General features: G+C 36.7%; 1 protein-coding gene across 3 annotated transcripts; it reads left to right on the top strand.

Annotated features, from left to right (window-relative positions):
• The first annotated feature begins 1,015 nt into the window (after positions 1–1,015).
• On the top strand, positions 1,016–16,950 carry f (espin protein forked). Of its 3 annotated transcripts, XM_029319977.2 has the most exons (12): positions 1,016–2,125; positions 6,794–6,922; positions 7,536–7,809; positions 9,235–9,430; positions 10,111–10,289; positions 10,620–10,692; positions 11,695–11,843; positions 13,176–13,428; positions 14,131–14,480; positions 14,795–14,970; positions 15,140–15,330; positions 15,956–16,950. In XM_029319977.2, the coding sequence occupies exons 1-12, from the start codon at positions 2,114–2,116 to the stop codon at positions 16,179–16,181; spliced, it is 2,208 nt and encodes a 735-aa protein (XP_029175810.1). In that variant the 5' UTR covers positions 1,016–2,113; the 3' UTR covers positions 16,182–16,950. The 3 variants fall into 3 exon arrangements, with proteins under 3 accessions (XP_029175810.1, XP_085338494.1, XP_085338495.1); XM_085482368.1 differs by lacking the exons at positions 1,016–2,125; positions 6,794–6,922 and having other exon boundaries at positions 7,540–7,809; positions 15,950–16,950; XM_085482369.1 differs by lacking the exons at positions 1,016–2,125; positions 6,794–6,922; positions 10,111–10,289; positions 10,620–10,692 and having other exon boundaries at positions 7,540–7,809; positions 15,950–16,950.
• The last annotated feature ends 1,595 nt before the right edge of the window (positions 16,951–18,545 follow it).

The raw sequence follows: 18,545 nt of genomic DNA, 5'->3' as shown, positions 1-18,545 counted from the left end.
TTTCTATTCATAAACATTTATTAGAAAAACTGACGAGATCCGCACTGAGACTCGTAGCGGCACCTGCGAGAAGAGACGCAACGCAAGATTATTCTTTACAGTTATAGTGAGATCAGGTGAGAGAGGAGGAGGTGAGAAATTCGAGCATGTGGTAGGGAAGACATAAGATGCCGCTAAAAGAGGAAAGAGCGGTGCCACCTCGTGGTGACGACGACTTCTCTCTTGTTCATCTCCTTGCTCGAGAGGAGACTTCCTTTTGCATATCTCGCGAGAGAGAATTAACGGCGAATGCAGATGCATGTTTAAAGAAAAAGAACTCGATTCCTGTGCACGCTTTCTAAGTCGCGTTTACTTTTCAAGAGGATGTTCGTCGCCTTCTCGCTAAACCAGTAAAAAATAAGAATACTGATGCTAACTTATGCTGATAACTGTGCTATGTTTTGACAAGATATTTCGTATGCATGAAAAGAGTGAAAGTGTGAAGAGATGATAAATTGAATCTTTCTGTTTATTTTCCTTTCAATCAATGCAAAAATTATGTAAAGAATTCATCTAATTCATTTAGTTTTATTATATAGGTACTCTTGAATTTTTACAATTTCCATCTACAATATTCCAACATCAATATTCAGAAAGAGCCACGAAATCTCTTAATAAGTAATTAAAATGTCTACATATTTTTACCAATTTTAAACAATTTCTTTTTTTTTTATATTTATCGTGTATAAAGGCAATTAAAAAATTTAAAGATCCCTGTCAGTAAAGACTTTCCATTAGCCGACATTCTTCCAAAAATCAGTGGTAAACTGGAGCGTAGCGGAATAAGATCGCAGGATCTGACAGCGTCGGGAGTAGGGCAGCGCGATGAGGAAAGGCAAAAGGACGAGAGATCCGAGAAAAGTCTCTCCGATGGACAGAGAGACCCGCATCCCTACCTCGGCATCTCCTCGTACGAGAAACAGGTGGGCTCTCGGCGATCTGCTCGACAGCGACGAGAGAGTCCCGGTCCGCCGCTTCCTGCGCTCGCACCGGCCTCCTCCTGCGAGAGAGAGAATCGTACGCTCGCGCGAGTTCGTTGGCCGACCGTCACCCGCGCGCACTCGTTTTCCCGATCGCACTCGCGGTTCTTTGAAAATTGATCGCGAATTTTTTTGGAAATCGGAGCGAGAAAAATCGAGCGTCCGCGAGGGCCAGCGCTATCGATTTCGAGCCCGCCTCGACAATCGAAAAGGAGAAAACCTGGTGCACTCGCAGTTCGAGAAATCGACCCGCGTCACCCGGCCCAGCCAGCCGGCAGGTGCTAACTCGCGCGTGACTCCGGTGTTAGCTTCGAGTCACAGTCGCACGACTGCTCGCGTTGGCCGGACGTGTTCGCCGAGCGGACGAGAGTCGATGAAAAATAGCACTGTGTGTGGAAAATTTCCAGGATTTTCGACGATTCCTCTGCACAGCAATTTTATAAGCTGGAGGATATTCTAAGAATTTTTTTTATCAAAGTAGAAGATTTTGGATGGAATAGAAGATAGCTCTTAAACCAACTGCGCAAGATCCAGGAGATTCCAAGAGAATATTTTTCGAGTTTGACTAGTGTGTTTAGAAGTGATTGGAAAGATTGAACAAAAAGTTTGAGATATTCTTCGGAAGAGATAAAAAATCAACACACGTGTAAAAAAAGATCCAGTTTTTGGAATCCGAATCTGTTGACAGATCTGAAAATTTGGTTGAAAAATTCAAGGAGGAGATCAAAAGTGGTTTGAATAGCTCGAAAATTTTCGAAGGCTATTTTGGAGAGAATCTGGATCTAGAGGATTCATCCGCGAGGAAGATCGGCAATTTGAAAGATCGACACGAAGCGGAAGTACCGTTGTCTCTCCGATCGTTCTGGGGATTCGCGGATGAACGGCCTTGACGGCGCGAGCCTCGGCGAGTCTCGGTCTGGTCCGAACTAGGACAGCGGAGCGTGCGTTCTGATAAATGTACGAAAAGATCGAGCGAAATTTTCTTCTTCTTCTTCTTGTTCTCCTGGAGTAAACTTCCTCGAGCAACGAGCGGGTGACCTGAGACTTTTGGTTTCCGGCATTATATACGCAGCAGCGGTGAAATCCGGTTTTGCATGGGTGTATACGTAAGTGAACCGTAATCCATAAGTACCGTAATGTCGTAAGCATTATTCCCTTCTCTCGTGTTCATGAGACGCAACGTTTAGCATAATAAATTCTTCTCGTGGTCCATTATTTGTGGACTTCGAAATATCGTGTTACATTTTATATTAATACTAAAAAAATTGATTAAAATTTTTATGTAGAAAATACACGGAAATATTTTGCTAATAAAGCCGCAATTTCTGAATATATTATATTTTTTTTGAGAAAATATATAATATTTTAGACTAAATATACATATTTATAAGATTTGGAATAGAAGAATTCAATTAATATAATTTAATAAATGATAATTATTTTTTTTAAAGAGTTCATAATTATTCATAAATTTTTTAAATGTAATTGGCAGAATTAACATGAAGATCAATTTTAATGCTAACGTCAAATCTCTCGACGATGACTTGAAAGTTGTAAAATCGGCTCGTTGTAACGGAGAACTGCGGTTTCTATCGTACGATCCGGTTTTGCGTGCAATTCTAATAGCTGCTACTTTTCACTCATAACGAGCAGCACGCACGTTCATGCGTATTATAAAAAATGCACACTCAGGTGCAACAAATGGTGTAATGCCATAAAATGTTGCAGAAAATCAATAAGTAAAGATTAGATTCTTCTCGATCATTTTATTCTCGATATTAATTCTCTCGCATAAATTTAATGATAGTTCTAACATATGTTTAGTTAAAAATTTTCTTAAAATAGCATACATATAATTATAATATACGTGCGAATTTGATTTAACTTAAAATAACAGATGTAGCCAGGTTACATATTTAACCCGAAATATGTTGTGATAAACATATAGACATACCTTATATAGAATGTAGGATACAAGATATAGGATACACATTCATTATGTACTTACAAGATGTACGAGCATCGCGCGCTTTCTCCAAATTTTAAATCGTTTGTTAAATTTGAAATCGATTTTTGGTGAAAGTTCGACCGCTCGCGAACTTTTTTCTTTTGTGTTCGATCGAGAATATTTTTATAATGTAGACATTTCATTCACGCTTTTGCGATTATATGCTCAACCAATTGTCATTCGTCTGTTGTGAGTGAAAAGAAATATCGCAATATCACGAATCGTAGCGTGGCGAGTCGCTCGACCTTGCGCGGGTCAGTTTCATACCGAGATCTTTCGCCTTGAACGTCAAACGTTTACGTCTATGAAGATAAGAGAGAGACGTTATGAGATGCAATTCATGACCGATAACGAAATTAATGCGCTCTTAAATCTTATCTTTGACAATAAAAAATGTTGCAATATCTAAAAAGAAATAAAAAAGATCTACATACGTCACGTGCGAAAGATATAATACGAAGGAATATTTGCGACTGTTTAAACAGATAATTTCAAAAAATGCATTAACAATAAATCTAATTCGTATAATTTTTATCTTATATCAATTGTCATTTCTTTTATTATTTTTGTCCCTTTTATTTATCTTCAAAAAGCAAAAATTCGATTAATTAGTCTATTGCAATTTATTTCTATATTTTTTAAAAATACTTTAAGTGTTTGTGAATAATCTATTTTCAGAAATTCATTTATTAATATTAATAAAAATTAAACTTATACCATTTTCAAATAAAATTGCAAAGAAAATGATTTTTGCCTACTTTCTCGAAATCGATACATTTGATTTGGCACGTGTCTGAAATCATCGATTCGATAATAAAAATATAATGATAGCTCTAGCTGTGGCTTTCTAACATTCGTTATTGCCTATACATGAATTCACCTACTTCGATCGATGAATTACGGTAAATATATAAAATAGGATCTGCCATTTATAATTAGTCGGAAACAAGAAAGGCGTGTCAAATATTATTCATAATTACGGTAAGCAATGAATCGACGATTAAAACTGTACGTTAGCGGCAATTTGATCGACATCAAAACGAGATCTTCGCGTGCGAACATACGTCAATGTCAAGAATTCATTATCGTAATTGGCAGATCAGTAATAAACAAAAAATTTTAAATTTAAGGTTTTAAATCTCGAGAAAGTCGCAGATTTATTTCACTCACATTCTAAATTCTGCTCGCTTTAATTCGCTTTAATTTCATGTCACGTAGGAACGAATATATCTGCTTTTTTTTCTTTTTTCGCTTTATCGTCCTTCACCTGGTTGGGCGAAAAGCGTATCGTTGGCGCGTAACGCAACGGGATATACGTCACGGGGGAAAGGATTCGCGTGGACGGACATTTTTTTCCGGGGTAGTGCCCATCACGGATCGGTGACATCTCGCTGTCACGAGTGTTTGTCACAATCTCCGTCACGATACCTTTTTTCATATCTACCTTCGTGAAGAGCCAAACGCTATCTTGTTTCACGCGACGCTCTGATCAAGAAGCCATAAGAATGCAGCAGACTGTAAAATCACACTTGCATTTTCTCTTATTAATTTTGGAAAAAAAGGAGAATAAAAAAAATATTTTCTTCATATTTTTTTCTAAAGAGAAAAAAGATTCGCATTTAAAAATAAATACATCTCTTTTGAAAAGAGATGGAGCTTGAAAAGAGATGAATTGCTGCTACAAAACGATACTTGGCGATCGGTGAAATAATAATTGTGAGATGTTAGTTGACCCGTATTTCGAGAGATATTTAAAGACTGAGAGATTTCATATTGCGAATTTCTCTTCTCGGTTGTCTCAGAAATTAGAATACATTTATATATCTATCTAACAACACTTTCCCGTTGGTCGAGAGACGCGAAATTTGTCACTTTTATCGCAATATTATAGAGATGAATCTTAAAGATCGCGCTCTTCTTTCCTTTCCTTCTTTCGTCACGCGACCTAATTACGCCATAGGTTAAACATACAAATTTACATAACAACATAAGTACGACGTACACGTCTGCGATTTTAAAATGATCGAGTATAAGCTTAAATTGATACGCTCTATAATTATTTATTCATCTCTCTTTGTCCTGTTTAATATTTAACACATATCTTTAAAAAATGTATTAATATATTATATCTTAATATAATATCAATATACGTGTTAATTCTATATATATATATATATAGATTCAAATTACAAATCTATAATATATATTAATTAAATAATGAAGAATTAATAACGTAACAGTTGTGCTAAATGGTTAAATATATATTTAATAATTTATTACTTTTATTAATGTTAACTTTGATTTTCAATTTTGGGTTAATAATAAATTATTACTTTATTCGCTTCTCACAAAAATGTTTTGCAATATATTATAGACAGATTACCCTTCGGAAATACTTGGTCGGTTTAATCGACCGCGCGAGTGCAAAATCTCGCACTATATCGACACGCAGTTTCACTTCGATGAAACGAGAGCGACTGGGAAACGGCGGTGCACGATTTCCACATACACGGAATTACGTGAAAAAGGAGTTACGAGCCCGGTGGCTTACCGTATAATCTAATTAACGCGCCAGTGGTCTAACGCGAAACGCTATAAATCCGGCTTTCCGACTGGAAACATGCGAGAGTAAAATTTTCCCGCCATGATCCCATAAAAGCGTGCGACACGTCGTGTTCTGGATCCGTACAGATCTAGCTTGTTCCCGTTTTCTGCCGATCGGAGCGATCGATAAGAAAAGATGTCGACGTTCGCTACTGTTTCGCGCAAATTATTATTAAGTCCGGTCTGCGTTGCTTATTTTTCCGTGCGTTAAAGCCAATGTAGAACAACGCATTTCATCGATATTACGCGAAACTGCCGATTATAATTATCGATTTCCTTTTACAACTTTACTAATCATCGTATCGCTTCGATTAAATTATATCGTTGAATGTTTATGTTCATTTGAGTTTATTTAGTGAAATCAAGAATCGATAAGTACATATGTTCCTTGATAAGTCCACAGAAATTAATATGTAAAAAAATATTTTAAGAAGTTGATTATTAAAAAGTCACTTTCCATTATTAAAAAAATATAAAGAAGAATAGAAAACCAAAATTTTAATAATAAATATGCAAAATAATTAATAAATATAATAAAATAGATATATAAAGAATAATAAAAAATGATCAAATAAAGGATTAATTTCTTTCAGATTATTTTATTAGCTATTTCACATAATTGTTCGGTGAAAAAGGATATAAATATCCTTTTCCTGACCTCGCGTAAAAATTGCATAGAAGTATTAATCACATCCTGCATGCTTCTACTTTCGCCTTATTACAAACCGCTTACATATGCAAGGTCTCCAAATAATTGCATCCTCTCGTAATAATAACGATGTTTCCGCGACGTTCGCCGAATCATCCAAGTTTTTCTTCTTCTCTGACAGAGTAAACTCTTCTGACAAATACGCGAACGAGGTCAGTCACAGACTTTTGCGCAACCATAGATAATCGTTAAGCAACAAATATTATCGCGAATTCGATAAATGCTATCTCTCTTTCTGAATTAAAATATATTGAAGTACATCTACTGAGAATATAAAAAAAGAGAAAATAGATAGTTCAGATATAGCTGTTAGTCGTATAATAAGGAAGAACCGATTGCTTCCGCGATAAGTTTCATAAAGATTATTTTCATCTTTAATAAATCTGCCGCTGCTAAACACTAATGGCTAATAATTCTAATCGTTTTTTTTTGTCTCTCTCTCCCAACATGCAGCAGGAAACCGGCAAACCTCCTCCCCCTAATGTCACCCCGAAGATGGCCAGGGATCGTGCTGGGTCGGACCATTCTGGTCACATGAGCGACACCACCACGTGCAGCTGCGTCGCGAGTTCCATCGAAAAGGCAAGCATAGATATTTTATTCACCAAATAATTATATAATTAACAATTATTATCAAGCCAAAAAATTCAGAATTTTTTAATTCATCTCGCCTTTGAAATTAAGTCATTATATAGATATCACATCGGATATTTCCGTAATAAGAAATTTCTCCTATCAATTTTCTCTTATCGAGATGTTAAGAATTTGTTTGACGACTGTCTATTAAAATTTAGAATTCTCTTATTTATTATTATATAAAATATATACACTCAGCCGTATAATTAATCCACCCCAAAATTAACCCGTAAAGGTACCATTTCACGTGCTGCATGCTGCCCCAGTAGTTTGTTGCTATTCATAAAGTTCAATTGAACGAACAGCAAAAGGCAGCAAAGCAGAAAAACACGCAACTAATTGATTCTAATCATTATTATTATTCTATTAGTAAAATAATGGATTTTAATAAAATAGATTATTATGAGAATAAAAAATCATAATTTTAACTTTGAAATAATAGAGAACACAGAAATATGCTCCAATAAATTTTGATCACGTGACTGATTTGCTGCTGCAGCATGCTGCGTATGAAAGAACACCTTGAGAGTAAATTTTGAATTTAAAAAACGTGTTGCAGTGCTCGCTGCGCGGTTGCGGAATGTTCCAAGAGCCGTTCTTCCTGCATCCGCCGGGTTCCCGGCCGCGGGATGGCATTTACATAAACCCGATGAGCGCGTATATCGGCGAGCCGCCCAAGCCCAAGGACACGGGCGAGTCCTTCTACCTTCACAGCCCGCACGATCTCGTCTACACCAGGATCACGCGGCTGTTCGGCGACGCCGAGAAGCCGCGGAACGGCGTCGCGGCGGATCAGCGTCATATGGCGGAGAGGAAAGACGATACTCTGACTGGTAAGTAGCACGTCCCAGATACTTCATCGCTACGTTTTAATGCGCGATACACACGGTGTCCTGGAAGTACGCCCAGCGTTATCGAAAGTGAAAAAGCATCGCAGATTACTATGCTTATTCGAATTTATTATTAATTCTCGCGGTTTTATATTTATTATTTCATTGTCTCTGGGGTGTAAAAATAAATGCGAGCGATTTGTTTTGACAGGACCTTAAGGCTTAGCTATTAAAATTATTAAGAATGCGAAAACTCAAAGATATTTTTTGATAAAATGATGCATTATCGCAGTTTTATATTTGTTATTTAATTGTCTCTGGGGTGTAAAAATAAATGCGAGCGATTTGTTTTAACAGGATCTTAAGGCTTAGCTATTAAAATTATTAAGAATGTGAAAACTCAAAAATATTTTTTGATAAAATATGGTGCATGTTTCGAATGTGAAGAAGAATGAATTGCGTCGATTGAGTTATTTAGAGATGAGATTAATTAAAACGGTAATTCTGGCGCACCCTGTGTGCTCTCTGCCGACTCTCGGCAAGTGTTCTGGCTCCAGGGCGACCTCAATTCGCATCCAATGTTCGGCATTGTCGATCTCTCTGTCTCTCTTTCTTTTTTTCCCCCGACGATATATTTACAAAGTCTTGCATTCGATTAAACAAAGCTGAGATTGATTATTTGCCTTCGTTGCATCCGCTTCGATAAACAATAACAATATCGTATTGATTGTTAATTCTAAGAAGCTAGGATCTTTCTTGGTTAGCAAATATTATTTTAAGATTCAAGTAATAAAATATGTGTAACTCGACTATTCACGGCTCACCCTTTACGTACTATGAGAACCTAACTCGTAATTATCGTTCCCATCCATTTTTCTTTGCGAGCGGTAAAGTTGATAGCGACCTTTTTTTTATGAGCGACATATGATTAATGTGCGCAAAATTTCGCGAGATTCGTCTCGGGAAAAGAGAGAAGAAGAGAAGATACTTGGATAATTGTCGGGGGAGCGAAAAAAACTACACGCGTCGCGAACTACACGCGCGCTCCGCGAAACCGGGTTAAAGACTCGCGCGCGATTTACCGTTAAACCGTTACAGTGCAGTGGTTCTTAATGAGTAAGAGTAATAAGAAATGCGATCGAGACGGACCGATCGCGAGACGTCGCGAGATGCTGCAAAAAATCGTCGATTAAAGAGAATCCATTTATATTCGAAAATTTTTGTAATAATTGAAATTATACATTTTTTTAAATAAAATGATCGATCGCTCGACGATTTTTTATCGCCTCGAACTTTACGTCAAAAAATTGTCCGCGAAACTTTTCGAACGCGACGGTTTCGCGCGAGAAGCGTTAGCACACGCCTCGTCGTTTTGCGTTTTCTCGATGTGCGATATGTGTATATTTCAAGCGAGGCTTTGGCTTTCAGTGAAAGTGGACGTGCACATCAACAACAACGGATTCGTCGGCCGGCCGCATCCCAGTAACGGACACGCAGCCCGCTCCGAGCTCGCGAGAGAGCCTTCGGAGCACGCTTACGAGCAGATCTGCGTGAGGCAAGAGGAAACGAGTAGCGTGAGCTCGTCGTCGCGCAAAAAGGCGGCGGACAATGCCTCCGACAGCAGGTAACACAATTTAAGCGAATTCGTGGGAAACGAAATAAAAGCTTTCGTCTCAATATCTGTGACCCCTCTTGTAAAAATTGGAAAATTTGTTTAAATTTAGTTTCTCAATTATAAAGCTAATTTTCTGAAAGACAGATACTAAAAGTATAGATATGTAAAAAATATTTATATAAAAAAAATCTATTTAAAACTAAAAATGTAAGATATAGAATTATTAAACATTGTTTTTTTTATAAATATAAAAATTATTGACAGTAAACATAGTTTGCTAACACGAATATCATGTTACTAGTATTGTTCTCATGTTCTCAATATAACGAATCGCGTGCTTGCAAAGAGAGAATTCAATGAGCGCAGCATAACAAAATTATATCGGCGACTACAAAGCCACGAAGGTAAACAAATCCGATGCATCAGCATCTAAAATGACACATATAAAAGTATTACGAAATCAAAACGATATGTATGTCTGTGTGTGGTTTTTAGTCAGAAAAAGATGATCATTCGCAGATAGAGAGCGATGATATCTTTATACTTCACGTTCGTTTCGCTTATTTTATCTCGCAGATAAGCAATATCGAATGCGATCGCGGATATTGATATGACATTTAATCTCCGGAAATCTCTCGTATAATCGCGAACTCGCGAGAAACATCGATAGAACGTTTCTGACATTTCAGTCGTTCCCGAAAAACCGACAGGCGATATAGTCGATCCAGCAGCGCCAGCGAATCCTCGAACATGAGCAGCGAGATCCACGGTTTGTCATCTACAACATCCACCCCGTCCTTGTCGCGACACAGCAGCAACGAGCGAATCGGCAAGCCGGGAATCAAAACAAACGCGGAAGCGTCTCATGGTACGTCAAAAATCGAAAGTAGCTGCAGGATGATCCAATTAGAAAGACGATGGCGATGATGATTATTATAAGAAACCAGTGAAACTTTCTTCTCGATCTTCAAATACGATCTAGAGAATACAAGGTGAAAGACGTGCGAGTATGTGTCGTATTCGGAGAAAGTATATTGATAAATCGATATCGATATTAATTTTAAAATTCACGGGTACGAGAAAGAGCACCCGGCAATTACAGCCGATATATGATGACGGCCACCTTGTAGAGTCCTAAATCGATCGAGGAAACGAACGATTGTGATTAATTAACGCTCTGTTCTGTCTCGGTTCGCAGAGAGGAAGGACTTGTCCGGCGTGCAGGTGGAAAGTGAAAAGGAGATACGTGTGAGTGGCAACAACGGACCTAGGTAAGTAGGGCGGATCGATACCGGATTGAGATTTAGCTTTAGACGGCTTGTAAGAGAAGGAGGAAAGATCGATCGAAAGTCGATCGAGTTTGCTCGCCACCATTTGGCGCGATTCGACTCACTTCGTTCCTTTTCGCCGTTGACTTTTGTTGCCCGGCCTCGCCTTCAGAAGATGAGATACTCCATGTTTTGCAAGCATATACAGAGAACGACCGCTTTCTTACGCAGTGTAACAGTTTGCGGTCGTTAGCGCATCGGCAAAACGAAACGAACGTGAATAATCGCAAATAGGGTGATCGAGCGGATGATTGATATCAACCCCGTAGAAAAAATTCTCTCTCGAATAATAAGAATTGCTATCGAAACGGAAAACATCCATCCCCATCCTTTTTCTTGTCTTTTATCAATTTAACAGCTTCCACTTCTTCATTTATTTAAATATACAAATATGTTATTCTAATTGTTTTTCTTATCTTACCTTTTTTTTAAATTGACGAAATTAACTAATCTTCTAATTTTTTGTGATACCTGATTTTTATTATTACTACTTCTTATTAGATATACTATACTGTCAAAAGTTGTAATAATGATAATATTAATATCCTTCTTTGTAATATTTTTTAAAACATCACACTAAAACCTCAAATAAAAAGAGATCTCTGTTTTCTAGTTGGAAAACATCTCCGTCATTTTTCTTGTCTTTATCAATTTAACAGCTTCCACTTCTTCATTTATTATCGTTGTCTGTTATTAAATATACAAATATGTTATTCTAATTGTTTTTCTCATCTTACCTTTTTTTTTTAAATTGACGAAATTAACTAATCTTCTAATTTTTTGTTCTATACCTAATTTTTATCATTACCTACTTCTTGCTAGATACTATACCTTCAAAAGTTGTAGTAATGATAATATTGATATTCATCTTTGTAATATTTTTGAAAACATTCTATTAAAAGCCCAAATAAGAACGTCAAATAAAAAGAGATCTCTGTTTTCTAGTCTCTCGAAACCTCCACCACCGCCACCTCCACCACCACCGGATGACGACGTGGTGGTCGTTCTGGTAAATGCAAAACCGAATATAGATGCGAACGCTGACAAGAAAGACGCGCGAGGAAGCGGCCAGGACGGAAGAAGCGAGTCTTCCGGTAAGAAATCGCGTTTTGGTCTCTCTGCAGTATCCTTTCGCTCCCTTGCACAAATGCCGCGTGAAAGTTGCAGCTTAATTTTAAACACGTGTGCGCGTTTAATAACGTGATATTCCGCGCGTGTCTACATTGCGAAATAAAACGCATTCGAATCAAACGATCTGAAAGATCGATCTGCGATCGGAAGAAAGCACGCTACCTTCCGGGATATCTTTATATAAAAGCAATTGTCGATAATTATCGATAATTTAAAAACTAATTTAAAAACTTATGGAGAATTTTTTTAATAATTTCACGGCAATTAAAAGGATACCTAACAAAAAAACTGTAGTTTCACTTTATTCGCGATAAGCGCGAACGGTTCTCGATATTTAAGCAAAAAGAAGATCGTTCTTGTCGAAAGCTCATCTCTAAAAATCGCGTCGCGCATGAATAATTTTATTGCCAATCGACGTTCAACAACTACCGGTCCTCGCGAAGGCTATTGTACTGAAATACTTCCTCGATAGATTTTAATTAATGAATCTCCTCATTTTAACAACGTCATTTGCAGAATAATTCATTGCAGAGTTTAGAGTTTGTCGTCGATATTTAATCGATCTCTGGAAATTTAATAAAATTCTCGCTAATTAATGAATTTCTCTTAGAGATCTCGATCTCAAGATCGACTCTCCGAAATCGTCTAGCAGGAAATAACTCGCGCGCGTTATAAAATATTAGGCTATAAAAAAATTCATAATTCCGCGTCTTTATCGCCGCGTTAATCGGCCGATGGTCGGCCGGGCGTGTTGACTCGCGCGAATTACGCTTAAATTTTTCGGCGCGTTCCTCCCGACGCGCCTCTCTGCATTCACGTGACGATCGTCGAAACGAGCAATTAAGGAGAATCGGTTGTACGAACGAGCAGCGCTTACAGTTAGGCTCGAGCGCAAATTTATTCGCCCCGATATTTATCTGCGGGCGTCTAATTAGACCGGCTCGCGATTTGGCGCGAGAAAGAAGGGAGGTCGATCTCGATTTGGGATCGCTGCCGCCCTCATACTTCGGCGGTTAATTAAACTGTTAGCGGATCACGCTTAGCGCCGAGATAGCCGGCTCACTTACTAGACCATGGCACTCATCGGGCATATAATATACTTACCTAGATTTCACTTGCCCGCGTCGACCACCTCGTCCAATGCTTAGAGGATATAACGAGGACCCACTCTTCCCCACCTTTTTTTTGCCTGCCTACCTATCTACCTCTTTTACCACACTTACACCCTATCCCTCTCTTTCTCTATCTCTCCTGCGTCTGTCTCTCTTTCTCTAATACCGCCGGTCTCGGAACAGCGACCAACAAGTCCGACGTATCATCCTCTGGCGAGCATCAGCAGCAACCGGAAGTGCCGCCTCCTGCCAGTGCACCGGTGGATGCGGACGAAATTAAAGCGAGCCAGGCATCCCACCTGGTAAACAGGCACATGGTGTTGCCGTTCATACCGCCCAAGTTCGCCAACGCGGACTCCAACACCCTGCTGAAACCGTCCGAGTACCTGAAGAGTATCTGCAAGGGGACGTCCAAGAACAGTCTGTCGAAAGCGAGGTCAGTGATCCTCCCTGTCATTATCAACTCTGTGTCTACTTCCGCCTTGTCTTGTTTCTCAATCTCTTACGCGCACGGTGTTTCAACAAACAAGATTACATCTCGTTGTTTTGAGTAATTAAATCTATTTAAAAATTTGCGATTTCATATTCAACCTGTATAGTGTTTTATCTTATGTTTATGCATCGTTTTATGTGAGGTTCGAATGAATAACGAAGAGCGATGTTATTCATTTTGTCTCCTTGCGCTGTTTTGAAAATGGTGATTTGAATTTTTGATTCGAGCGGTTTAAATGCTTCGTTCATCACATTCGTATAATTATTTAACAATTATTTACTTTACAGAGTGATATATACGATTCAAGTACATAAATAAAAAAATAACAGTATATGATTTATCAATTCAATCTTCATGGATTTAAAAAACAAGGTTATTTTACGACTGATAGGTACCATTAATTTATCAATTATAATATAATTTATATATTGAGAAATTACTTTTCGTTTATTAAAACCAAAATAATATCTTCTTCGAAATCTCTAAAGCTAACATATCTAAAGTTCATCTACATTTAATCACGAGGAAAACAAATAAAAATTCCTCGAGGCTCTTCTCTCGAATGAAGACGGATTTATTATACCTTCGAACAGCGCTATTTGGAAATTTTCTGGCCGCGTGACAATGTGAAAATCGCGCTCGCAGGTCAGTGGACAACTTGGACATCCAAAGTCGGAATACGGAGCCGCGAGAGGAAGAGGAGGCCGACGAGGTAGAAGAAACGCGAAGGAGCAGCGAGGAGGTCAAGGGGTCACCTACGGGTCCACCGCCACCGCCGCTGTCTCCTTTGCAGCAGAGAGCACATAGTGCGAGTCAAGGCCCGAATGCCGCGAGCAACGCCGGCAACGAGACCGAAAGCTCCAAGATCCCGCAACCCTTGGCCACAATCAGCATTCAGGACCTCACGAGTATCCAGCTACGACGGACCGGCACCAAGATGAACGCCACCAAGACGTTCTCAGCTCCGCCACCGCGCAGCGTGTCTATGACTAACGGTAAGCTGGTCCGCGCACGACACACATAACACATAATAACACACATATAATTTAACGCCTTAACAACATGCGAGATTTCAGCCTCGCGTGCAGAGAGCTATATTCTATGTCATATTAAATACATTTAGCTCTCGGTATTTTTATTATCCTATATATACATGTAATGTATATTCTTTATTAAAAGATAAAAGAATATAATTTTTGGTAACAAATTTGACATTTATCAAATTTACATTATTTTCTTGTAAGAAAAATGAAAGCAAGATACACGGATAAATTGAGAAATATAAATGAAGTGAAATTGTTCGTTTCAGTTTCTGAACCATTCTTCGTGCAAAAAACGGATCTAATTGCCGAATTAAAGCGCACCAAGGATATACCAGGTATTAAAAAATTAAAAGTGGAAAGAGCACAAGTCGAGAAGACTCAAGAGCAGAATCTCATGTCGGAAATCAACAAAGCGTTTAGCGTTACAAACTTCGTTGATCAAGTAAGCATTTTACTTTATATTTTTCTCAGGAAATATATATAATCGCGTAAAAACAAAAACCGCAAAGCCTATTTTTCTAAATGTTAGTTTAATTTTTTGCGGAAAGATTTTTCTATAATATTTGAAATCCCGAATTTTCTTTCATATCCTACATTTTACATTTTTGTAGATTCCGGAGAAGGACAGTTCGGGAAATGTGATACCAATTTGGAAGCGACAAATGTTAGCTCGAAAGGCCGCTGAACGAGCGAAGAAGGAACTCGAGGAGCAAATAGCGCGAGAGAACGAAGAGAGGCGGCAGAAAGCAATTCCACCGTGGAAGCGACAGCTTCTCGCCAAGAAAGATAACGAGGAAAAGAGGTATGGGGATTAATCAGATTGCAATCAAGTGTGATGTTGCATATCATTTCTCATCGATTGGATAAAGCTGGAATTAATTAAAATAGTTCACGGCAATACATTTTTTAACTGCTCCCAACAAAATCACATTCGGCGCTCTTAAGAAGAGATTTACTTCACATTAATTTATAGGATTTAGCTCTATCTATTTTGAATAAGTATGTAGGGGGATTAAGTGCTCGAATTATCTCGCAAGTATTACAATTGCCCCTCGTTGCAATTGACCTTAAGTTCCTCTGCCTCGTGTTACATATAAAATTACGCAATGTATGTCGTGATATTATATGCGTAAATTAAAAGATTGGTCAGTCAAATAATCAAGCGACATCTTTGTCCATATGGAGACATACGGCATTACTCGATAATATATATCATTATTCGAAACATCTGTTTCGAGTTTCGAGCGCGAAACAAAACCATCAGAATCTCCATAATTTACAAGATCTTTTATACGTTTCTTTTATATTTTATTTTTCTCTTGCTATGTTATTTCTTGCATGATTTCATTTCAACAATTTTATTTTACTAATTCGATCATTTTTAATATATTAAATGTCAAAAATGTTCCTCATGTTATTAGTTGCAGACTGAACCAGACACAAGCGTCCACGTCGACGTCAAAGTTGGAGGCAACAACGACGAACCCGACGAAGAGGGACGTTTCGCCGGTGGCGGTATCTAAGAAGGAAGATAAATCTGAGGTCGACGAAAAACGGGATGATCCTGCCAAGGACGATTCCGACGACGGTCAAATTATACCTTGGCGAGCGCAATTAAGAAAGACCAATAGCAAGCTCAATATACTTGATTAATCATCGAGCGTTACGTTTCTTGTTTTTTTTTCTTTCTCAAAAAAAAAAAAAAAAAAAAAAAAAAAAAATACGCGTGATGTAAGTAACTCGTTAAAATTATTGGTTATTGAACGCGCGTAACGTGTATGTTATGAAATCTATCCGAAGTTAAAGGAACTTATGCAACAGATGCAAAAAATAAATGCGAGAGAGAGAGAGAGAGAGAGAGAAAGAGAGAGAGATATTTTGCTAGTTGAGATATAAACGAACATATAAAATGGTTCACGGAATTACAAGACAGGAAGTGTGTTTGATATTCTCTGCAAAGACTAGCGCGTACTGATATATATACTTTAAAAAGGAATTAAATGGATATTTTTATATACTCATTGCATTTAATATCGTTGCAAGGACACGTCTTTGCAAATATTCTCATTCATATAATTAATATTAATAACTTTAAATATATATTTTTTTTTTTTTATGAAAACTGAAACATAGTGGAATTTAATGTTTATTTCAAGATTATAAGGTTCAGAGAAATCGTCTCTGACAAGATAATTCAATCATTTTCTTTAAATTTCTGGAAACACAAGGCAATCTTTGAAAATATCTTTACTGAAGTATCATTTAGAAAATATATTGCGTAAACATTTGATAAAATATATCAAGAAAAAACAAAAATTATGTAAAGAATTATATCGTGTCTTAAATTATGTAATACGAATTAAAGGCAATCAATATGTACATACAAATAAGTCTTATAATTTCGTTTGCATAATAAAGCTTAAAGCAAAAATCTAATTAATTAATTTTAACTCCCTCTCTGAAAAAATATTAAAATAAAAAATATACACCGTATAGTTTAGTTATTTTACTTTTTCTAGTTAAGCGTTCCTTTAATTTAATGAAAATTTCTTTCTTTCGTTATTTTACTTTTAATTTTCTAAATTTTATACACACACACACACACATATATATATATATATACATAATTTTCTAATTCAAGGATTATTTCAGTCAATATTTAATTGAAAAAAATTGTGAAATTTCACGGAAAAGTAGGTATCTTTAATCCAAAAGACAGTTGGCAAATCTATACAAATCCGATTAACCGTGTCAGAAAGGAAACATTAGCAATAGTGATAAATACGGCTGGTAACTACCAGTTATAGTCATTAGAACGCAGAAACTACATCAGCGAATTAATACTGACGTTGATTAATCACTATAACGTCACGATAACGCCGTAGCATTACAACATGTCGTTGCAGACAACAATTATCTTCCGACACTTTGCAAAGATTTATCTCTTGACGAAGTAACGGAGCAAGGAACGATTACGAGGTATTTTAAGCATGGAATTATACTAACCCATTAACTTTAGGCTATCGTTTAATGCGAATCCGCGACTATATGCAAAATTATCTAGCAATTAACACATATAATATCTGCCTAATTATAAACTTTTATTGATACTATATTGTGTTTACATATACATATAAGTGAACTGTTTGATACGTAAATACGATAAACAAAAAAGAATTATAATTAGATTGAATAATATTTGTTTTTTCACATAATTTCCTTTTAACTCTTTAGCTCTACACATTTATGTTAGCCCAATGATGTCCGAGGCTTATTAAAATCAAATTAACAATAATTAAAATAACTTAATTATCTAGAAGAAGGATAATATTTAAGAGTTCTTCAGAATAATCATTTACGATATCAATAGTTTCACTGTTGCCAAAAGATTTTATTTCTTCGAAATACACGACTTAAGCTTCGAATTGCCATCGTATATATGTTAGATTTTTCACCCCTTATGACTACCAATTTACTTTCCAATCAAAAGAAATGACTCATCAAAATTATGTAAATGACTCTTTTGAAGGGTTCGTTAAAATACGAAAAAAATCGTTCTATATAATGATCCTCTACCATCATTATAATAAATATGCTAAACTCAAAAGAAGATGTTGAAACATAAATACCATTCATTCTAAACATATTATTTTTCTTTTCTTTCTCTTATTTATCAAACAGTCTATATGTATATACACATATGTATTTGTATTATGTAAATATTTTATTATTTCTCGTACATCATTAGTTAATTAAATAATTTAATTAGTTTAATAAAATTAAATAATAGTTTAAAAATATATAAATGTTTAAAAAAAAAACGAAAGAATACTTTTCAAAAATTTCAAGTGAGTGCATAAATAAAGAGAAAACAACTTACGGTTTCTCTAAAAATTATTTAGAAAAAGAATGCGTGAATCTGAGCGACAAAAAATACAATACCATCAAGAGTTCACACGAAAGATACCCGACAAATTCGCAAGTTTCAACAAATTCCCAATCATCCAAGATTTAATA

Source organism: Nylanderia fulva, unplaced genomic scaffold (genome assembly GCF_048542155.1).
Source record: "Nylanderia fulva isolate GAGA-0341 unplaced genomic scaffold, ASM4854215v1 Scaffold20, whole genome shotgun sequence".
Lineage (NCBI taxonomy): Eukaryota > Metazoa > Arthropoda > Insecta > Hymenoptera > Formicidae > Nylanderia > Nylanderia fulva.
This window is presented reverse-complemented; position numbering and strand designations above follow the sequence as displayed.

Bases quoted from the DNA above. Each gene is read 5' to 3' on its own strand.
- f (XM_029319977.2), top strand. The intron at 10,290-10,619 runs GTACGTCAAAAA...CTCGGTTCGCAG, and splicing joins AAACGCGGAAGCGTCTCATG to AGAGGAAGGACTTGTCCGGC. The intron at 14,481-14,794 runs GTAAGCTGGTCC...TGTTCGTTTCAG, and splicing joins CAGCGTGTCTATGACTAACG to TTTCTGAACCATTCTTCGTG.